The sequence below is a fragment of the Apis mellifera genome, linkage group LG6 (genome assembly GCF_003254395.2).
Source record: "Apis mellifera strain DH4 linkage group LG6, Amel_HAv3.1, whole genome shotgun sequence".
In the NCBI taxonomy this organism is placed as follows: Eukaryota; Metazoa; Arthropoda; class Insecta; order Hymenoptera; family Apidae; genus Apis; species Apis mellifera.
In genome coordinates this window covers 2,472,569-2,498,016 of record NC_037643.1, presented here as the reverse complement: position 1 = coordinate 2,498,016, position 25,448 = coordinate 2,472,569, and the positions used below count along the sequence as shown (strand labels likewise).

Here is a 25,448-nt window from a genome sequence, read left to right as displayed (position 1 = left end):
TGATTCCATTTTCTGAAGACTTAGAATTTTAGACAGGGATGTAATTAGTATTTTAAGATGGAAGAAGAAGGGATAATGATGAGAAAAGAAAGAAAAGGAAAAGGTTATTGAAAAAGGAAAATGAAAATATTCAACTTTGAAAAGATGTATTGAAGGGAAATGAAGATGAAGTTAAAAGAAATAAGAATAGACAAGAAGTAACAAGCTCTCGTGGATTTGGTTACCAAATAACAAGACACGCACGAAACTTTTAAAGAAAAATCCTTAAGGAACTATGAATAGCTGTCATATTAAAAAATTATTAGCATTTATTTTCGTGATACGAAATTTGATGCAAACGATTTTAAATATAAGAAATAATTGATATGATTAAATTTAATAACATAGAAAATTAATTTCATAATCGCAAAATCAATTTCAATATAACAATTAAAGCAATAATAATAAAATTTTTATTCACTTATTTCTTTAATTTAATAATAAAATTTTCCCTTATCCGTTAAATAAATATAATTCAAATATTATGTTTGATCTTATTTAAAGATCAGAAAAACTTACATTTTATTTATTATATTTATTATAAGAAACAAAAGATAAAAAAAAAGTATTCGTTCCATTGATATTATTTCTGATATATATTTTTATATTAATTTATCACCAATTTTTAAAAAGTAAATATTAAAAACAATTTACAATAATCTTACTATTGAATATTTAAATCCTTGATTCACCTCACATTTTGAAATGTCCTGTACATATTGCTTTCTCTAGAAAAAAAAACCAAGCTTATTCGTTGCATTAACATTATTTCTGATATATATTTTTATATTAATTTATCACCAATTTTTAAAAAGTAAATATTAAAAGCAATTTACAATAATCTTACTATTGAATATTTAAATCCTCGATTCACCTCACATTTTGAAACGTCCTGTACATATTGCTTTCTCTAGAACAAAAAAAGCTTCTTCGTTCGAAACTTTAATAGTAAATTAGTTTAATTAAAAATTTCCCAGTATCGCACAGAACGAAAGATAGTGTATAATGGGGGGGGGGGGGGGGAAAGGGAAGAATTACGATGCAAATCAAACTTTATAAAACTAATTCACGTTTACACATTCGAGGTATCGACCGTTGTCCAATCGTAAAATCGATACTTTCCAGCGGTTGATCGGGAACCCGTATCGAGCCATTCCATCTCTGGCCTCGATTTTTCTACGGAAAAACGAAATTTGTTTTCTTTGTCGTCGCTGCGCTCGCTGTTTTTGATAACGAACGGGGGAAGGGGAGAGGAGAGGAGAGAAAAAAAAAAAAAAAAGAAGAAGAGCGGACCGGTGCAAATGACACGCATAAACGGAAAAAGCTGGCGTATAAAAAAGTTGGAAAAGTTCTTTAACCGCTTCCCTCCCCTTCTCATATTCGATTCGCAAGAGAACCAATACCAGTACTACAGAAATCTGTTTCTGTAGTATTCTTCTTTTAAGGGGGGGGAGGGGGTCTTATCCGATCCAAAGCGAAGCTGGAAAGTTTGTCGAGTTTGCAATCATAATATTTATCGGAGTCAAACATCTTTGGCTACGAAATACTTTTTCGCCAAATGAAATTCAACGTTCTCCTCCCTCGTTGAAACGTTCGTGTTATAGCGTTGGATGGCGAAAGGAGTATGAAAAATTGAAACTTTTGAATCGTAGAACGCGAGAATCTTGAGAATGAAAGGATACAACGTGATAGATATGTTCAAAAATAATTATATATATTTTCTCGTTAAAACGTATTATACGTTTTTTATCGTGATCTTTATCGTGATTCTACGAGTTTTTTCGATGAAATATATATCTCTAATGAAAATACGATGTTTACGTATAAATTTCTATAATCTTATTACGATAAGAATATCTCAAATGTTTTCATTGTTAACGGATCGGTTGAAATATTTTCATTTGTCCCAGATTATTATTATTATTATTATTATTATTTCACAAAGTTTTTATGATGATATTTAATTTTTTCTGTTGTTGTTATCATTTGACTCTGTTCGACTCTGTTACAATAAATAAACTCGTTTTTATCCTCATTGATAAAACTTATTAATATTAAACGTGCACAGTGGATGATCAAATTATTATGAATTCATTATTTATTTAAATTTTAATCGAGAATGGAAAATATGTATATAAATATGTGCATCTTAAACGATATTTTTTTCTACTTTATTATGAACAAATCACAGCGATTATAAAGTTCTTACAATACAAAAAAAATATATCAATATTCGCCATATAACAATGAATTGATCAACTAATTTAATATTTTAGAATTTAAAATAAATCTTTATAATAAATTAATTGTAAAAAGGACAAGAAAAATACATTGTATTTCAAACGTAATAATTTCTTAACATTTATGTAATTTATTCTTGGACCAACCTTCAAACAATTAACAATTTCAAAATGTAATTCAATAATAATATAATCGAATAAATTCTATCAGAGAACATGATCATTGAATCAGAATACGAAGAAATTCTACGATCACGATAAAAATTTGAAATGAAAATCGATGGATCGATCGATAAAGAGCACAGGAAGAGAGATAAATGGCAGGGAAAGGCCGAGTTGGTAGAAATTTTTCGGCCACGAGGACGCAAATGTAAACAAAGTGGAAGAGAGAAACCGGAAGCCATCCGGTTTACATTCGGTTGGCGCGACAGGCCGGCCAACCGACGAGAAATCATTCTTTTCGGTGCTGTTTCCACCGTGCCACCAACCGTGCTCCCTCACAATTCTCGAATGTAAACTGACGGCTACGTGAACTGATTTGTCAGTTTAGCGATGCCACTCGAACGGAAGCGGAGGAGGAGGAAGAGGAGGAAGAAGAGGAGGAGGAACGATTTGCATCCGCCCGTTTTTTGCCCCGTTTTTCCACCATTCCGCTCCACGATCTTTGAGCAGAAGTAGAAGGGAAATCTCACTGACCCACTTTTATCGAGGCTGAGTTGTGCACGGAAGGAGATAAGATCCTCGACAGTCATGCGCCGAATATATATTCTTCCCCGAGTGTAATAAATTTTATTCGAGTCGTCGTCGTCGTGAGTGTTTCTTCCTTTGCGCCCCCTCTCCCCCCCCCCTCTTCTTCTCCGTGGATACCACCGTGGAAAGTATTTTAAAGTGATTTCTCCCGATGAATCGAGTCGTGAGGGAGGAAGTTTTCGTGTTAGACGTAGCCGAACGAGCACGAACCCCCTTGTTCTTCTAACAATCGAGTTCGATAGGGTTTCGAATCTTGTTTCGGGAACTCGTGACTCGTACTGTAAATTTCTCCTTCCAATTGTTAGAGTTGTACGTATTTTTCTTCTCTTCTTTTTTTTTTTTTTTTCGTTTTGCAAGAATTTTTGGGATAGATGGAGAGATGAGGGGAGGAGAGAGATAGATTTATCGGTAATTTAAATAGATTTTAATCGACGATTTTGGAGTGTTTTTCGAAAAATAATAATTTTAAAAAAAAGAAATAAGAGGGAAATTGAGCATTGAATCATAGTCGAAACGAAAATGAAACGATTTAATAAATGGATGTCGCGATAAGGTTCGTAGAGGAATTAATATCTGGGAATATTTATTATTGTGTATTGATATTATTTTGATTCAATATTATTTTGCGATCTCTGTTGCGAAATAAAGTTTATCGCGGTATAATAATCAGCAGTTGAAAAGTTATTTTTCGAAAAATAAATTGACCGAGCGAGATCGCCTTGATTGTAATAATAAGTTAATAATAAGATAATTCGAAATAATAAATCAAAATAATCGCGCTAAACGGATAGTAGTGAAAACGAAAATATGCGGGGAACGAGATAAAAGATAGGATATTGCGAAATTAATTAGTTCAATTAATTATACGGTAAATTATTTACATGATTATTTACAAATATAACATCGCCGGCTCGAACGGATTCGATATTAATTTATCATGTGAAATTAATTTAATGTTAACGATTAAACGAAGACACGGCGCGCCTTTGTACAAAATTAATACTTAAATTTAATATTTCATTGTACGTCTCTTTCGTATAATTATAAAAAAAATACGAATTATTAACGTAATACATTATTAATTAATTAAAACAAAAAGCTAAAATAAAGAGAAAAATGATGAAAAATTTATCGAATAAAACGAAATTAATAATTACTTATTATTTTTATTTAATTTTAATTTGTGATGCAGTTAAATTCAAAACTAATCGAACAAAGATTTAAGATAACATTTTAATCGCCTATTACAAAAATAACCCGAAAATTTCGTTTCGATTCCATAAAACTATAAAACAACGACGTCTCAAAAAAGATAACCGATCAGATTTACAAGTACTCGACGCAAGTGTACGATTGGATCCCGCCGAAAACCTTCTTTCGCCAGTGATTGCATCCCTTATTTGGCGAATGAACGCCATATTTCGTATCTACCCTATCTACCACACATATATATATATATATATACACACACATCCAGCTCGAGTTTCTATTTCGTTCGAAATTACCTACTATTCTGAACGAATGGCCGTATTCGAGGCGGGCATGTACATCGTAGGAGAATCGTCTAACGCAATTTACCGTCCGGTTCCATGGGACAATCGTCAATTGCTACGATTCGATCCCTCTTTCTCCCTTCTTCCGCGCTTATCCCACCCCCTCCGTCTATCGTGGACCGCCCCCACGAGAAAGCGTGTTCGCGCGGAACGGGGGATCTATATACAGGTATACAGGTTTCGCGTGGACGGTGCTTTATTTAGGTCGAGTGTCAACAACGAAGCGTGCAAGCACGCTTTGTGGACTCCTCGACAAATAGCATCCGTAAGTACAAAAGCGTGCGATACTCGGGGACGAGCCGATACGAGAGATCGGGCCGAGCATCGAATTCTACGATTCGAGGCCGTCCCTCCTCCTTTTAATTCCGTTTACTCGACGAAATTAATCCGGAAACGACCGATCCATTAACGGACAATTGCTGTTTGCGCGTGGATAACAATTATATTCTGATTGGAGATGCGTTGTGATTAAAATTTTATTCGTTTTGTTAAGTGTATTTAAAGGATTCGTTTTAAAAAAGAAAGGGATTTTAATTATCTTTAATATTTAATGTTGATGTTGTATTATAGTGTGATTGATATTACACGATAGACTAATTGTATGATAGGTATAATTGGTATTAAAGGTTGTATATCTCAAAATTTAAAGAAATTTCGGTGAAACGTTTTTAATGAACCTTATCGTTATAGTTGCAGTGTTTTGCAGATCTACAATTATTGGAATCATTTGAAATACATTTCCTGCGTATTATCATTATATCAAATACCATTTCAAATAGATTGAACACACAGTGGCCTGGAACCAAAATTTTAACCATCACGATCCTTCACGAAAGGAGCAATATTCCATATTTCGTATCGCCAATATCGATATACGATTCAACGCCGCTGTATTATTACCAGATTATTCAGTTATTCACGAAAAGATTAATATACCATCGATGAAGCGCAAACAATGGCAATTCAACGCTACACTCTTCAAAATATAAATTTATTAAATAAACATCGGCACACGTCATTGAAATTGTTATCAAAATCATTGAATATCTTTCCACACTCTTCGTTTAAGCATGTCAACCAAGAGAGAGACGAATAATAATTCCTTGCCAAAAATCCTTTGACAGACCGGATATCTCGCCGGTATCCAATAAGCTCCTCCACGTTTCTGTTCTCTCTAACGAGTTAAGGGACAGATCAGAGTCGTTTATAGTCGTGAACTTCCCCCCTCTCCGCTGAAAGCACTCGGGACCACTAATTAGAATCTGAAGGGGATGAGTACACCTTTCGGGGAAAGTACGAAGGCTCGAACCGTATTCGAGAGCCAATACGTGATTTCAGTCCGCGCGGACGGCGTCGCCGTCCACCCCCGGCTCAGCTTTCATCTGCGGTTAACCCAGGTTAAAGCGGTTCGCGTATATATTCCTGATATCGATCGAGCCATAGGCGCCTGTGGCCGGCTTCCGCCATGCCCTCGATGAGCGATCTCGTAGAGGAAATGCCCGGCAAAAATGAGAAAGAGGGGGGGGGGGGGGAGGAGGAGGAGGAGGATCTGTAACCGAAATGGGACGCGAATCAAGCGGGACGGGGAGGGAGAGAATGAGAATCAGTCAGGGAGAAATAGGTGGGGGGCAAGAACGGGTTAGGAAAAAAGCACTTTTTTTAATTTTTTTCCTTTTTGCTTTCCTCTTCTTTTTTTTTTTTTTTCATTCTTTCTCGAATCCAAACTCGAGGCTCGATAATGAAGAATAATTGAGAAATTCTACATGGATGGAGTGGAATAATAATTGTAGACGGTCGAGAGGATTTTGGAGAAAGGTTTCGGGATCGATTTTCTGGGAATCGAGGTAAATAATTAAGATTGTTCGAGTTTTTTTTTTTCTTTTATATTTGTTTAAATCAATTTTTGGCCAATCCTTCGACAATCTTCTTCTCAAATAAATATCAATGTTGGGAGCGTTGATGGAATATTATATTAAATAAATGATGATATCTTTGTTGATTAAATCTTTTATATGAAAAGAATTAAAATTAATTATATAGATTCAAAAAACCATTTTTAACTTTGTTCGAGTCTTTTTTTTTTATATTTGTTTAAATCAATTTTTGGTTTAATCTTCTTCTCAAATAAATATCAATATCTTAGTAATTAAATCTTTTATATGAAAAGAATTAAAATTAATTATATAGATTCAAAAAACTATTTTTAACTTTATATATTAAAAATTTAAAGTAATTTTTAGATGATCATTGATTATTAGAACATAAATACTTTTATTTTTATTAAATTAAATATTTTAATAATAATGTATTATAGAGATTAATTTACCATCGTATTTAAGCATACTTTAAACAAAATTTCTTAATTTTGATATAATTCGTATGGATAATCAAGTAAAGTAATTATTAAATCATCTTAATAAAACAACATTATAGCAAAAATATAATATTCCATATTTTCACTCGTTCCATTTCGAAATACGAATAACTTCCATGCGTTTCGATCTAAGCGGGTATTCTCGATTCCCTTTTACAATACGAGAGTTTAAACGATGACAAAGCAGATTGGAGAAACGAACGAATCTCTTGATAATAAAAACTACGTGCAATCCCGAACAATGTTCAATTCAAAAGCATACCCTTAAATCACGATGAATTTGTTCAACCTTTGCTATAACCCAGATTTTGTTCGATCACATACAAAATCGAACAAAAGTTTGAACATTTCTGCTTAAAATATGAAATCATAGAATAAAATTTTATACACAGAAAAAAAAACAATTTATTTCAAAATACAGTATTCATAATAAATGCATTCGTGTAAACGGTTTTAAAATTTAGATGGAAAATATGTTTGGTGGAGATATAAAAATATTAAAAGGAATCAGATAATAGTTAAAAAAAGATTAGAAAAAGGAGGACAGAAATTAAAGAAAATTGTGAAATTCTTATTCAAAGTTTCGATTCTATCCAATTTTTTTCTTGCTGAAAAACAGGATTCAATTGTTCATATGTCAATTGTAATCGCAATAAATGAAATTTCGTTGTGTTTCGCTTATTGTTTTTTCAAGAAAATAACATAACAAAACAACATTCAAAACGTTTAACATGAAAATGTTCCTACAAACAAAGCGATTGCAATTACTGAATCCCAAGCGATCCTTTCCCCTGGAGGATAATTCAACGAAGCAGCACATCCGGATGGAGGGTCTATTTAAGAAAGAGGAAATTACCAAGTCACGTACACGAGACCTAGGAGACATGTTTGAAGAACAATGCCAGAATCTCTTCAGAATAGGAAAAATAATGGTCCAAAACTGTTTGATGTGTTTCAAAAAGGACATTTTTAAAACATTTCAGAAAAAAAAATTTCCATTGAATCATTATTTTTATTACCCATCTTTCTTCTTCCTTTCAATATTTCTAGAAAAACTAAATCAATAGTAAAAATATTCTAAAACAATTAGTTCTTTATTATCTATATAAGATAATACAACTCTATTTCACAAAATCATTTCTAAAAATTTTTCTAAGAATAAACAAGCTACTTAATTTTTTCAAAAAGAGTATTTTATAGACATGGACGTAATAAAATTCTATTCTTTCTTATAACAATATATAAGAAAATACATAATAATTTAAAATCATGATGGATCAAAGGAATACAAAGACGAAAAAACAAAGGTGAAGAACGAATTATTCAAAAAAGAATTGGTGGAACACGATATCAAACGATCGAGGAAAGAAAGCAGAACGAAAGGTTATCGTCAGGGATATAACCGTCGTCTTTGGTATCATCTGCTGCACAAAGCCGTAAAGTACGGTGCTCGGTTATTTCGGTCAATCCTCGACGAAGAGGCCGTCCGGAAAATATTCACATCGATCTATACTCGGTGACCTCTCTTCAGCTTCCTATCTCTTTCTCCTGCAACATACGCCGTAGCACATGTATACACGCATGTTGCCCTTTACATAACCGTACAGATTCGTTTACTTCGGCCAAAATTCTCTCTCCATCTACATCTTTGTTGACCCTTCTCTCTCTCTCTCTCTCTTTTCTTCTCTAATATCCAATCTTTCATCGGTTTAGCTTTCCTTTTCTTCTTTCTCAATCTTTCTCTATCCTGTATTATCGTCGTCACACTTCCTCCAATCACACTAGGCAATTCCTTTTCAAAGCACAATCAAAAACTGATACTTTGCATAAACAGATTCAAAATGCTCTTTCAGAATCGCGTATAAAGAAATCAATGATAATCGATAAGCAAAAAGAATAGAAAATATATCAGCAAATAGAATTAATTATAATTATAGTATGGTATAAAATAAGAATACAATATTTGAAATCAGAAAAATTATTTAAATTGTGTTATTTATTTTATATCAAATGTTCTCTAATTGGAGAATAAAACATTAATTTTGATAGACAAAAGCTCAAGTATTTATAAAATCTTTTATTCTATTTTTAAAAGTAATAATGCTTTGTTTTAAAATAGAAAAATCGTTGAAACATCAATGGACGATTTATTTCATTTATTTTCAATAGATATACTGAGAAAATATTATTTCATTACGAAAGGACATAATCAATTTAATTTCTTATTTTTCTAAAAGAATTATACTTTCTATATTAAAACTTTTTTACTCTTCATTTCTTCCGTGACTTTTGTATCTTTTATTCTATCTTCATAATAGAATTATGAAATTTCACAATAAAAATAAGAAAAATAAGTATGGATATGAAACAAAAGATTTTATTAATTTTAAATGGCATTTTATAAGCATTATTTTATAACATGGGCACAAGGCTCATTTTTGTTCAGTAGTAGAAGATTAAGCTCAGTCAGATTATCTTCAAATTTTCAATTGTAAGAAGAGATTGGATCAAAATTGTGATCCAATTATATCTTTATTTTTCTTAAAACTAATACACTATACATTACATGATTATTTTATTATTTAAATTAATTTACTTTATGATATATACATATACAACTACTTATCTTCTATAATTAATTGATTATTTAATTTACTCTGCAATATTATATACAATATTTTTTATCTTCTAATAATCAAATTTGTAATATATTCTACATATTCCATATCCCACTTATCTCATTTTGAAGAGATTCAGGAAACAACAAATACTACACTAAATAAAATTGAAAAATTATATTGGTAAAAATTATATAATAACAGTTAAACAAAATGTCGAATGAATTTTGTAATGTTAAGTAACAAACAATCTATTCCTTCATATTTTTCAGAACCAAAAACCGAAATTTTGGGCGCACCAGATTTATACATCAATCGAGGCAGCACGATCAATTTGACTTGTGTGGTTCTCTTAAGTCCAGAACCTCCAGCCTTTATATTTTGGAATCATAACGATGCCGTAAGTATCGAAGAAATATTTAAAAAGATAAATATGCTCTTTATTTGTTAAGATAAAAAAAATATATCTAATATTAAAATATTTATATAAGCATAAATAGATACAAATAAAAATAGAAACGGAGACTTTCTATATATAGATATCAATTTATATCAATATATCATATTAACTTTGTACGATAATTGAAAAAATATTTGTTAAGAGTCATTGCTGTCGAAATTTACATTTGCCACTTTTGTAAAAACATTAAGGGAATGTTCAATTTCTGCTTGAATGAAATTACGTCGAAATCATTTCTCATTCCAATTTCGAACAATTTTTTTCCACTTCTGTTAACTTCTATTGACTTACATAGAATGCAAGAAATGAACAATTGATACTAGTTTCAGAAATTTCGAGAAGCAAAAAAATTTATGAAGGATCAATTAGTAAATTTATAATTCAATAACTTCTTTTTGGAATTGTAAATAATTTGAATATTTAATGTTTTATATTAATGTCTTTGTAAAAATTTAACTACTTTATTATTATTATATTTATTATTATTATATTGTAACTACTTTATTAACTTATATTTTAAGTGATAATAATTTTTAAATAAAAATTTTTAATATTTTAAATTTAATATCCTCATTCCTTTTTATATATAAATGGATTAATGTTTACTAATAAAGTTTACAAATCTTCTTCAATTATTCTCTTATATAATTTGTAATTAAAAATAAAAAAAACTTAAACATATAACTTTATTAATTGATAAATTTACTACATTTCTAAATATTCCAATTCTTTTTTTCTAAATATTAAATTTTAACATCAAGATAATGAACCATGTTTCAAAGTTTGCACATATTCAACTTTCATCCATGTCCTCAGAATCTAAATATATTTACGCAAATTTCACCAAAGTATTCTTTGCACTTTCACACTTTTCCTTCATCATAATCTTCAGCAAAGTGAAAATTTTTGCAGATGCTTTTTTCCCCGACAAAACAATTATCGTAAATCATATCCTTCTTCCATAAACATTAATCACAATTAAGATTTCACTTAAGCTTTTAGTGCTTGCAAGAAATATCGTTTTTTTATTCAACTATCCTCATACGAAAGAGTATATCTATAAACTGCAACACCTCAGCGAACGAAACATCTATAAATTTTGATACTCGTGACGTTAGTATCTAGTAAATTGTCACTAGCGACGCGACTAATAATATAGCGCATGGGAGACACCATTAGAAACATTAAGTCTGACCAACAGCCTTGGAATTCCCTAGCGCGACTATGAACATATTTAGCAAGCCTCAAGATGAATTCTATTCTGCTAAGCTTATCGTCGTAGCAGTCTGAACTTTTCATGAGACAACCGGGACTAAAGTAATTTGCGAAACTTTATGCTAGTTCCAAAGTGTCGCTGATCTATACTCTCAGATACTTGATAAATAAATTTTAAAATAATCTAAATATATAAATTTACTTATTTTTAATTTGTTCTTATTTCTTTTATTTTATTTTGTTTTTCTTTTTTCAATTTTAGAAGAATGAAAAGTTAGACTAACTATAACATAGAATCTTTTGGTTTATTTCTGAGATCATATTAATTATTGCCAACTGTATCTTTTAATAATATTTCAATTCTTTATTGTAGAATAAGAAACACAGATATACACAATATTTTCGAGATTAAAAAACCCAAATGTATGCAAAATATTATAAAATTCCCCAATTATATTTTAATAGTAAACGTTCAATCTCGATTTTCTCAAAAACAAAGATTTAATCAATAATATTTTATTCTATATTTTTGATTTATTATCATAAATAGAATAACCATCTATCTATTCGTTTTCAATTAAGAATTGGCCAATTTCACTTTTACTTGAAAAATGTTCGATTTTGATTTATTTAAAAAACGAAGGCCCGAATAAAAAAAAATTTTATTTTTCCTTTCGAAAAATCACCTCCTGCCCGATTATATCATGAATGACGATAAACATTCATGATATAAATCGAGAAAATTACCTCAACTTTTTCAAATCGCCTTCAATAGACCTCTCTCGATACAGAGGCCATAAATCTTACCAGGGCTGTGACAAAACTAAAGGGGAAAAAAAGCAAAACGATACCCACGTCAAAGTCGCAGCTTATACCTCGACTGTAATGGCATTCATGAGAGAGAAGTTTCGAGAAATGTTTCGTAACGCGCGTCATTGGAAGGGGTGCGAACCGATAAAGAAGGGAACACGAAATGTCCCTAGAGAGGCGAGGCTGGCTAAAATGCAATTCATGGATAATAAAGTCAAGTCGGGATCGATCGATTCATGCCGCGAAACATTTTCCAAACCACGAAATCATCCAAACTCGTTTCCCCTTACAGTTCAATAAATGTTCTCTCTCTCTCTCTCTCTCTTTACGATTCCTCTTTGATTTCGATTGAATTTCGAATACATCGTCTCCATGTTCCATCCACGTGTCACCACGTGTGTTTTCTACCAGGTTGTACCGTGTACTTGCGGATTTGTCCTCTCTGCATCGAGGATCCGGTATACACGTACGCCTGTATTCATTTCTCTCTCTCTTTCTCTCCCTGTATTGCCCTCTCTTATTCGATTTCTCTGTGTGCGAACATCTGCGTTTGTAAATAGAGAAGACCGAGCTGGTTGCAATTAAATTGACTTAACAATTTGTCAGTTGCCTTTTCACTCGAGCACGAGAGCAGCAGACGTGTCTCATGTATCTTTCGAGTGTAGGTCTAACGTTTATTTTCTCTCTGGCCACCGATCGGTATCTATGGTATTGTCGGTGAGTAGTTTCCTTTTTTTTTCTCTTTCTTTTTTTTTTTTTTTTCTACCTAACAAACGCTACGTGTTCATTAATTCGAACGAGTATTACGTTTTTTCAACTTGATTGGAGGAAATTATGAAATGGAATTCAAGTGATAACAGTTAGGAAAAAAGTTATAGATCGGTGATTGAGTAAATTGTATCATATAATAGAAAAAATAAATTTGATCGTCTCGTTATAAATTAAAATTTTTTTTAATAATAAAATATAAAGTTTTGTTGATATAATTTTTTTGTTAATGTATAATTTATCTAATTGATATATAAGTATCGACAATATGTTTGAAATATTCAAAGTGAGAACGTGAACAAATACACTTTCTGTTTATTTTTATTTTATTTAATTGTAATTAAATTTAATTGTAGTTATTTTAGTTAACTTATTGTTATTTATTAATTGCACTACATGTATCTTCCCTTAGATACGTTGAAAATAATGATAAATATCGTTATATTGAAAATAATAATAAATATATTTGAATTTTATGCATGCATCATCTGTATACAAATATATTTCGCAAAAATTATAACAAAAGATAATTAAGATAAATCGTATTTTAATTAATTCGTGTTTCAAACGAAAGAAAAAAAGATCAAAATCAAAAAGATCAAAGAATTTTATATTTTTTTTTATATTTCCAACAAAATTGCATTGGTATAAAATCAATAGTATATATAATTTTGTTTATGCTTGAAATTTTTCTTTTTAATTCAAAATTTATTTCCACAATCAATGATGAAATTAAAGGAAATTGTAATGATCAAACAGAGTCAAACATTTCATTTTGAATCTCATGTTTGCAGATATTCTATATAGACGGAACACGATATTTATTTATCTGATTACATTTCATTAACTGACTTTCTATGTCAATTTTCTTTTTATAAATATCAAAAAGAATAACAGGAAATTATTATTGAACTTTCATTTTGATCGAAAGAAAAATAAATTCAAATATTTCTCTATATATTTCAAAGTTAAATTCCTTGTACGTATAATTTTATTTTATAAAAAAAAAGAAAAAAGGAAAAAATTGATCGAAGAACATTATACAATTTTTAACTTGTTATTTCATTTTTAAATAAATATAGTCAATAATAAAACAAAATTTATAGCTCGAGCTTAACTTTTATTATCTTAAATGTGATTGATTTGATCGTTCCAATCGGTTTACCTGAAAGAAATCCTATTAAGGAATGGTTAAACGAGATACAATATCAAAATCTTCTTTACGTGGTGATAGTGGAAGATTGCCAAAAAGGTAAAGACCTTGCCAAATCGATTCCTATAGCATTACAATGAAAGAAATAAAAGCGCATCCCATGGATTTGTAATCCTCATAATAATGGATATAATTTTATTTTAATCTTTAGCATCTTTGAATTCCATAAAAATTTCAATTAAAGAAAAATTTATTCTTACACTTCGATTACCATTCCTCTTTGATAAAAAAAAAAATACATTCCTTCAAGAATTATTTCCAGTATAAATTTGATTAAAATTTTATCAGAGTCAACTTGTCCTCTTGTAAAATCGTGAAACGTGTTCCACAAACAAGATCGTTTTAACAAACATCAAAAAAAAATTCCGCCAATCACGAGTACAAACGATTCATGCATAACAATACAAACTTTCATTGTAATCGATTTTTATTAATCGTTTTAAATTCCATTCCAATGCAAGGAACATTGAAAAACTTATATCTAGATAGAAGTTCTATACTCTCTTCGATTTCGACTTGTAACTTTTTCCGTCGAGCTGGAAACTTTTTTTCGGATCTTCTTAAAGCAAGCCTTATTTGCATTTAAAAATATACCGACACTTGTTTCAAGATTATACGAACGATGTAAATATTTATAAGCGCCATTATACATATGTAACACAACCCGGTACAAAATTTTAACGAAAACTAACCTCTTTACCTATTTTTATTTTTTATTTTTTTTTTGCGGATGAGCACACGATGTGACGCCCGTGATGTGATGTGAAGTTCTGCTCGAGCATGCGTGGAAAGAACGTCGACAAGTGTAGCAACTTGTCTTCCTTCCTCTCGCTGCTTCCTTTTTCCTTCTCCACTCCGTCAACACTTATTTACACAACACTAGAGAATGAAAAAGAAAGAAAGAAAGAAAGAAAAAAAAGGGAAGAAAGGGAAGAAGAAATGTTTGTTCTGCGACAGCATACACTTTCAAAGCAACCTTTATTTGCACCTCACACGCGCCAACACGAACGAAAATAGTCTCCCTCTGCGGAACGGTACCACCGGTCTCGTTTTATTTACAACTGTTTACCTGTCGGATACAATTTCAGGCTCGGATATCTACAAAAAGCTCGAAACTCGGTCCTCGAGGGGGAGGAGGAGGAGGAGGAGGAGGTCGAATGCTCGCGTTACCTTCATGCGTGACTTGACACGAAAAAACGCACTGTTCCCCGCCATCGACCGTGACAAATAAAGGTGGACACATTTCATCGCCTTTGTTCCCGCTCGCGACGTAATGCGAACTTCACTCTTGAAAAAAAAAAATACTCCGACAAATCATGATACACGTACACATGTTCGCGCGTACAAATAGCGCGACAATAGCTACTTCAACTACGAAAAAAAAAATCACAAAAAATTCAAACGGCATCGAGTTGTAAATTAATATTGGAACAGAAAATTGATTGTGGTTTTATAACAGAGACGGTCTCGAATGTAATCTGTTATATAGACGTAAAAAAAAAAAAAATCTCGATAAAAAAAATATGGAGAATTTTGAAATGTTATCAATTCGTATGAAAAAATATCGTATTATACTTCTCCTCGTATCAAATAAAATTGAGTATCTAAATTTTTATATATATATATATATATATATATATATTGTTACAAGTAAAAAAATATTGAAAATGAATAAAGTTATTAGATCACTCTGTATAGTGAAACTAAGAAACAATAGTTGAACTATTTGAAAAATAATTTCATGAGATAATATAAAAAGTTATAAGTATTGAAAAAAGAGATGTTAGATAATGTTTTTTTTTAAAGCACAAAAATATCACATCACAATGTCATTTATATTTTATTTGATTTTAACATTTCAATTTCAAATGATATGATTTTTATTTTTAAAATATTTCAGAGGACCAGTATAATAATAATATAAAACATAATCAAAATATTCAACTATAATAAATGAAAAATACATTAATATGTTATTAAAATTCAGAAAATAGGACAAAATCATGCTATTGAAGTTTCTTTCTGTTTCACATCTCAATTGATTGCCCAGATATAAGGATTCAAAATGCTTAAGACAGTGCAGAGATTATGAATAATATTTTAAATGGGGTCGCGATGAGCCCATTGACCTACATTCACCACTGACCTAAATTCTTTCCTGGAAATGCGTATATTTCTCAAGGGATCCGGTCTATCATTTACTTGGATCTTAGTAAGATAAATCATAGATTAAGCGTAAGTGAGAGGACCAAACAAGTGGTAAAAATAAAGATAATAAAAGTTAAAAATAAAATTCTATAATTCCAATCATTTATTCATTAAAGTTGGAAATCACTATTTTTGATTTATAATGATTTCCTATTTTAATATTCTTATTATTAAGGTATTAATAAAGTTAAAAAGAATATTTTAACAAAGTTTAATCGATTTTTAAATTACAATAGTTTAAAAAAAGTCTCAGAAACATATCTTAATTTAAAAATTACTCCTTAAACTTATAAATTCCTGTATACTTTAACATTTAAGATATATATTCATATGAAAATTCGCAATCTAATAATAAGAAATTCATAAACAACGTTATAAAGATACAAAGTTTTCAAAGAAAAATTGTATTTTCATTCATTGTATTCTTTCAAATGAATTGATCAAAGGCGAGCAATCGGAAAATAAAAAACAATCATGGCTGGCTATCTCCGTTCGAATTCAACGGAATAAGGAAATAATTGGACGACGAAACAAGGATATCTCGAATTGAAAAATATATTTCGTAGAAAATGAGACGAGTTTATGGGGAATGCTGGCCGTGACGTGGCCAGTTTGTTTTTGTCATTTATACGTTTACAGCGAATATATCACAAGCTTTCTGTGGTGAATCTAAAAGCTACTCGTGGTAGATAGATAATTCTTCTGTTTATGACATCTAGTGATATATTTAGACTCTTACTCCAATGTTTTTGCGTCCTCGTAATATATTTCATTCAATTATACTATTTATGAAAACAAAAGCATGGATTATCATAAATTTTTCTTCCTTGATGATTCCTCTTTTAATTTATTTTTATATATAGTTTAAATATAATTTATAATTTATAATCCTATAAAATTTCAATAGATTCCTATCTGTATATAATTAAAGTATCACAAAGTAATGCATATATTTTACCATATATTTTGAAACAATGCAAAACTAATGTATAAGAATTTTTATTAGCATTAAAAACCAAGTGAAAAAAGATGTTACAATGAAATAAACTTTAACAATCAAATATATAAATAAATAGAAACTTAAATGAATTTAATACAAACACTTCATCTAATCATAGCATCACAAAATAAGATAAAAAAAAATATAAGAAAATATAGAAACTGTGCAGAATAATTTTATATTCCATGCATAATATCGATCACTATAACTGGAATGATACAATCTCCAACTAGTCTAAAACGATTTCACGTAATAAAGTGAATCGTCGTGAATGATCCTGAAGGATTCAATCAAAGCTAAAAGGCTATCGATTTAAATGAAGTAGATGAATTAAGATCGGATCGAGGAGAAGAAGGGACGTAAAATTCGAGGGAAGAATATATATATAGATTGGGAGGAACAGAGAGGGGGAATCGTGGAGGAACAAGGGAGTTGTTATCGAGACGCGAAAAGACTGATAAGACAAAAGTAGTAACGTGCTACTGGATAGAAACGATTCCGATGGACCATCGAGTCCAAGATGTTCCATCGAGTTTCACCCCGAAGATTCCCATGGGACACCGATTTCTCCCTATGAACGCGTAATGAGGCTGACGAGACTCTCTCTCTCTCTCTCTCTCTCTCGTTTCCCAGCATTTCCATTTCCTCTTTTCCGAGGGCGACAGTCTCTTCTCGGTTAAAACTTCTTCAAATTACGAGCTCCACGATGCGGTGAAATTATCTAGTTCGTTGAACTGCATTCGTTCCGACATCGAGTCTCAAAGATCTCAAAAGTCTTGATCATCCGACCTTTTTTGGTAAAGAAAGGTACAAAAATCGTGATTCGTTCCTTTCAACTTTCGGCGTTATTTTTATTTTTTCGTTTCGAGAATAGAAGAGATACGAAGAATTCTCTTTTTTTTAATTTCTATTTATTTTATTTTATTATTCTTGATAAATACTGAATTAGAATCATTGTTATTTCTTGATGGTGGAAAGGGAAAATGTTGAATATAGATATTTAAAAGTAAGGAACATTCCACGCGTTGTTGAGAAAGGAGACATTGTTTGAATTCTTGTGATTTATGTATATAAAGGATATAAATATAAGATAAAATAAAATTATTAATTTGATAATTTTGACAATGATAATACTTTAAATATTATGACAATTAAAATATAGCAATTGTTGACTTTATGATTTTTAAAGAATTAAAAAAAGATTAATTATATTATAATAATTGTAGTATTTGTGTTTTTGATTGAGACACTGTCTGATAGTTATTAAAAATTTAATAAATTATATAATTAAAGGTTTTCGAAGATTTTAAAGGTAAATTATAGAGATGTATTTTCTACATATCTATTAAAAAATAATTTATATGTACAATTATTGCAAAATAAAATTTGTAAGTTTTTTTATTCATTATTATTCTAAGGCTACATCAGAAAATAAAATTTATATCCATTTTTTGTATATTTCGAAAATTACAGAGACTCTTATATTTAAACTAATAGAAAAAGTATTTTCAGGTACTAGAATGATGATTTTGTATTTTTATACAATCAAAAAAAATCTGATTTTAAAAATTTATATTGAAACTATTGTACAGAACTATTATATAGAAACTAAATCAAGAAAACAATCAAGTAATTTGCAATAATTTGTAAAGAGTAAAGTAAAATTTAAGATGATTTAAAGTAATCTCTAAAGAAAATAAAGAAAACGAAGGAAAACACGAAAGGCGAGAGCTTCTTATTTTAAGGGATGTAATTGGAGTATAGGATCTCCCATTGTGCAAAAAATTGGTAAGTGAATTTTATAGCTATATTTTAACCCACCACGAAAGGGGACCCTTCTAATTAACTGCTTAACCGTGTCGTTAATATATATAACTTATCTTGTCGCTAAGAGGATTATTAAACATTTTTAAAAGGGTGCTAGTATACATTATAGTCCTCTATCTAAAGGACTGAAAATTTTATAACTATAACAATTTATTATATTCAATATGTATATTATATATTCATACATTTAATTATATTATATAATTAAATTATTATATTATATATTCATACATTTATTTGAATCTATATTTCATTTATACTTATATTTATATTATATATTGTCAAAAAAAATTAAATCGTTCAATGAAATTATAACAATGATCAAACGATTAATATAATCATAATGATTGAAAATAATCGATACGAAGAATTTTCGCGCGATATTAATCCGAGTGGAAATTTCAAAAGTTCTGTCGCGTGTATATGCTGGGTCATAGTTGAACAGGAACGAAGAGATGTGCGTCCGTTATTAACCCTTCGTGCACGAGACTCGGATTAACCATGCACTTTCCAGTGAAAGTTTCTCATATTATTCTGCGTTATATCGTGGACTAGATAACAGAATAGCAGGAAGAGAGAGCTCGGCTTATCGAGCTCGTGGATTACAACTTTTGCGTCCGATTAATCATATTTTGAACAATCCAGGTAGCGCCCTGTTCTCAAATTCGAAACAGGAAAAAGGGATTCAGTTATGCTTGTGATTTGCACGATTATGTATTTCTCGAGGGGAATTGAATCATTGTTAAGAAATAAAATATTATTTGGAATCGTGATTTAAATTATAAATTAATTATTTTTCTTATTGATGTATTGATTATTGTATGGAAGATTGAGAAACACATTGGCACATTTGAGAAATTTATATTTATACTTGTAAATTAATATTTTATAAAAGAATAAATTCTTCTGTTTCAATATTGGATTTATTTTTGATTTGTAACTAGTATGTTCAAATAACTCGTATCAATTAACTTAAAATAATATGAAATTATAGAAGAGTTTTATTTTCTATCATTAGATTGACATTATTTTAATTCTTCTAATTAATTTTAAATATTCTTATTTTTAATAGTAATAAAATGGAACAAACTGGAATTGTGAGAAAAAAATATTTTCTAGTATTTGAAGTATTTTTATTTATTAATATAGTGTAGTAATAATATTAAAGAATATAGAAATAATGAGAAAAATGAGTTAAAAGCATTTCAGATTAAAACATTTAATCAAATTTCTCGTATCTCTATTTAAATTTCTCAATTTTTAATTTCTTTTAACAACTTTAATATATTTTAATAATTTTAAAATTAATTTAATCTTCAAACGAAAGCATCATGAGCCTTCAATATTTAATAATGAACATTTCTCATTCTGTTTTAGAACTTTAATAATTTTCTACATTCATTTTTTACATTCCATGCATTAACTCATTCGTACACTTTTTGACAAAACTACAAGATTTATGATTTCCAATATTTCTTGAATGATATATTTGAATATATTTTATATTTATGCAAACTCTTCTTTCTTTAATAATATAAAAGAAAATCAATCGCAGGGATACATTTTTTTTTCTGCAAATTTGAATTGCTGGTATGAAAAATGATTATGACAAAACTATAAAATAAATTCGATGAAACATATCATCGAAATTTTATTGTTTTGAGAATGGAATGGCGTTTTCGTGTGGTGAATGTGAATCCTGATAAAAATTGTCTATCACGTTAGATTCAGGAGATAAAAAAAAATATCAAAATTTTTTTTACATTTATTAAATATCTTTTATCTTTTCAAAGAAAATATTTTTTTTTCAAATGTATAATAAAATACTAATCCCCTGTAAAATTAGATTTAATTTATTATCACAGAATTCCTTTCTACACTATTTTTTTTTATTGAAATTTCATTTTTTCATTTTTAAAATACACGAATAAAGATTAAAAGATTAAAAAAATATATATTGATAATTGAAAAATACTCTGCGTAAAAACATTTTCATCCTATTAGAGGAAGATAAAAATACAAAATATTTCTATATCATTAAAAAAAAGAATAAACAGCACTTTATACGAACACGATAAGTACGAAAATATTTCTCTCGAAGAAGAATGAAAAATCAATCTTTTTGTCACGAATTGTACATACATTTATTCCCAGGGAAAATGGAAATCTGAGAAGAGAATTTCACGAAAAGATGTTCTTTCTATCTTCGAGATGACATGTAAAAAAAGTGCATCGAAGCTGCAGTAGATTATTAATTTAGAAATTCGTCTCGGATCTGATGACATCGCTTTCGGCTCTCTCGCCAGCAAACTCGTCGACTCTCTCTGTTAAAGAGACACTAGCGAGGAACGCCAAAATGGAACAGGCGCAGGATAAACAGAACATTTACAGAGCACGTTTGAGCATTTGTGTTTGTCTTTCTGAATCTCTGAATGTGCGCAGAAAAACGTAGAAATCTAAGCGGAAACATAACGATCAGAACAAAACTATAACAATAGAAATTTAAAAAATGACGATGAATCGAGATTGTCAGAAAGAAATCATAATTGTGATCTTCAAAATTTAAATGAAAAAGTGGATCTAAAATTTTTAATTATTGGTTTCTGAGATATTATTAAAAAATATTTTTGATTGAAAGTCATTTGTACAAACTTTATTAATAATAATGTATCTATCCAGATATTATTCCAAACTCTTAAGATATCCCATTTACAATCCAATAAAAATTAGATTAGTTAATTTTTAAAAAATTAAATCTTATCAAATTTGTAAAAGCATTTTCTGTATATTTTGGGCGTGCTTCGAATAAAAATATGGAAACATTTTAATGGACTTAATTAAATTAGAATTTAAAAGTCTTAATATAAAGAGGTCAATATTTGTGATTTATCATAGGAATAATAAAAGATTTTAAATATTTTAAATACAAAGATCGATTTAATCATTTGACGATTTTTTATAACTTCATAAATAGAATTCAATGTATAGAACAGAAAGTTTCTCATTAAAATTCGATCATTTTAGAATTTTATCCAAAATTACTATCTATATTATGAAGAAAAACCAATCTCAATCACGGTTTTGGTATGCAAATAAACGTGTTTATTTTATCAATTTTATTTTACAGTAAAATGTAATTCAACGATACTATATAATTAAAGTTTTATTGAAATCCTGAAATTGATATATAACAGATTGATCGGTAAACAAGAATGTTTCAATCCTCTCTATTTATCAAGGAAATAAATCAAAATATTCCAAAAAGTATGTATACACATATCGTAAATCATTGGAAGATAATCCTGCTTTTCATGCAAGAAGCAAACAAGACAAGAAGAAGAAGCTGAACAAATATAAATTCAACGCTATTCTCATAAAGCCTCGAGTTTCCTTCAATTGGAAAATAGCGACAGTTCCCTGTTTAAACTTTACTTATCCCTTCTCGATTAAGAAGTTTCGATAGGAAATGTAGAAATAAATCGCGCGGGAGAGAAAAAATTTTCCCCCGCCTCCGTAAATGTTCTTTCAATAGCTCACGATGTCTCGATACGTTCCCAGAAAGCTTATCTCCCACGTTCCTCGACTAACAATTCCAACTTTCAAGCGTCGAATAAAAGGGAGGAAGTTGCCACGTAGGTCGCCGTTCTTTCTTTTTTCTCTCTCCTTTCGTTTTCCAGAATACGATTCAACCGATTCCGTGTTGATCTCTCTGACTCAAAGCTTCCTTTTCCGATCTTTGTCACAGATAATCACCTACGACCCGACCAGAGGCGGTGTATCCGTGGTCACGGAGAAAGGAGACATCACCAGGAGTTTCCTGCTCGTGCAGGAGGCGAAACCATCGGATTCTGGCCGATACACTTGTAATCCAAGCAACGCTCAACCAAAATCAATCACCGTTCACGTATTGAATGGTGAGTGACTTCGACTTAATTAAATAGTTTCCGGTTCGTTGTTAAACGAAGTGGCGGTGGCCAGGGGAAGCTGTTTCATTAGCGGATCGATTTCTCCAAGTGGAAGGAAATTAATAAACGTTCCTGTTTGCTCGAAAGGAATGGAATCTTTTTTCTTCTTCTTTTTCTTCTTCTTCTATATCGAGGGAATTAATAAGAAAGGAACGTGGACCAGACGAGACTCTTGAATATTAATTTTAAATGGACGAACGTCAAACCGGGGAAAAGAAAGTTGAAGAGAGAAAAGGAGAAAGATTCGACACACGCGTTTAATTAATGGATTCCTTTTATATGTATTATGATGAATTTCTATGTAAATACGATTCGAAGTCTATGTTTGTACGCCTCGATGTGATCCATTGAAATGATTCAGTATATAAATAGAAGATATTAGCTTTAGACAAAATTGAAATATATTCTCATGTAATTGTAATTCAAGGCATGTCTTATGTATCTCGGATAAGAAATAAGCAAGATGTCTTTTTTAAAAATTATTTAATTTTTTGATCAATTATTGATGTATCGATTGCATTACAAAATTTATTTTCTATTTTGCAATATTTAACTACTTGGATAATGTTTATAGAGTTGCCTTGAAATTATGTTATTAAATTTTTACAAAAATAAAATGTCGATCAATTTTAAAATTTTGAATAGTCATGAATGACTATTAAAATTAAAAAAAAAATTGATATCCATAGTATTATTTTTATATTTTTATAAAAAATCGTTTAATCTACGAATTTACTACCCAATATCCAATTTTGATAGGTATTTTTTAAAAAGAAGCAAAAAAAATAATCGCCATTCTTCAATAATTATCAATTTATCTTTGTTTCAAAATATCTTCCAACCTAATATATCCCAAAGTTTAAAATCTCGAGGCATGCTACGATCCCGCGCATCTCTAATAGTCATGACTTGTTACCTTTGCAAACACAACCGGTGCTTTCAGAAAATTTAAGTGTTGTCCTCTGTTTCAGGAGAGTATCCCGCGGCAATGCAGCATGGCGGTCAAGCCAAGCAACCAAGGCTCTACTCCCTCCTCCTCTGCCTGTGTCTGCTACTTTACTAACTAACGTTCCGTGAAAACGCCGCTCTTCCTTCCCCCTTCGTGCTGAGAAACGGTGAACGAGAAGAGAACTTTCACCGGTTTCAAATCTTTTCGGGGAATACGCCTTCGACGTAGACGTGTATACGTGCAATCGTATGGTGGTGCAGTGACTCGTAGCGAACACGCAAAAGACCACAAAGATGCCGGTACATCGATAATAATAGCGTGGACAAATAAAAAAAAAAAAAATAGTGTATGCGTCGATCGAAATTTAACTCGAAACGAACTAATCGAAAATCACATCGTGTAACGTAACCTGTGAAAATGTTACACGATTATGTAAGAAAATGTCGCGAACGCGTGAAAAGAACTGCGACGAGGAGACACGTTTCGATATAATGTAAAAAAAAAAAAGCAAAGTGACTGATAGTAATCACGAATGAATATAATCGCGAGAATAACAGCGAATAGAGAAACGATCGAGCTCGATGCGGTTGCGGGAAATCGAGAGGAGAAAGGAGAATGGAAGAGAGAAGAACGGAGAAGGGAAGAAGCATCGGGACAAAGGCCAAGATCAGAGTACAAAGGATCGCCTTTCCTCCGCAATTATTCACCCACAGGCTGACAGGATGTGTACGAAAGAAGTAAGGCGGCAAAAACGAGCGAGAAAGAGAAAATGAGGATCGATAGGGTAAAAATTTTATCGTGTATTATCGTCGATTCATTCTCGTTGGCCAATTGGCGATTGTTGAAAGACTCGATGATGGATAAAGGAACGAGCGTTCGATACGCAGCAGCGAAATCAGGCCACCATTCGGCCGAATTCGCGGACCACACTCTTACTTCCGGAACTCTGATCCTCGTCACATCGACGCACGCACTTTTCGATGGAGTTCCATGACATATCTCTCGAATAATGAAAAAAATTAGAGAAAAAGAAGAAGAAATAAGAGGATCTCTGTCGAGATAAGAATTCTAGTCACGTAAGAATCGACTTCTCACACACAACGTTTTTTCTAACGGATACATCTATCCCGCTTTTTCATTCGTTTCTTGCCAACATGATCGTTTTTCCTTCGTCTATTTTACATCCTCTTTCTCGCTCGGTTGCTTTCATCTGGCCACACGTAAGAGGTACTAAATTACGAAACAGGAATGACTCACACGTGTACATAGAGAAATATCGGTATATATACGATTGACCCCTCGAACATTACGAGATCGCATTCCACGAATATTTCATCACTGTTATTATATCATATAATTATTATCATGTTATCAATGTTATCATCCTATTACATTATATTATTTTATCCCTTTATTGTATTATATTATAATAGAATCTCCATTATCCGAATTAATTAAG

At 30.5% G+C, this 25,448-nt stretch overlaps 1 protein-coding gene across 2 annotated transcripts in view; it reads left to right on the top strand.

The window, feature by feature from the left end:
• Window positions 1-25,019, top strand: part of LOC726655 (carcinoembryonic antigen-related cell adhesion molecule 1-like) — a 114,055-nt gene extending 89,036 nt beyond the window's left edge. The window contains exons 2-4 of one of the 2 annotated variants that reach the window (XM_026441157.1): window positions 9,847-9,974; window positions 22,821-22,989; window positions 24,015-25,019. In XM_026441157.1, the coding sequence (XP_026296942.1) occupies window positions 9,847-9,974; window positions 22,821-22,989; window positions 24,015-24,103 (386 nt within the window). In that variant the 3' untranslated portion in view covers window positions 24,104-25,019. Of the gene's footprint in view, window positions 1-9,846; window positions 9,975-22,820; window positions 22,990-24,011 lie in introns of both variants that reach the window. The other variant, XM_006557531.3, reaches the window with a different exon arrangement.
• The last annotated feature ends 429 nt before the right edge of the window (window positions 25,020-25,448 follow it).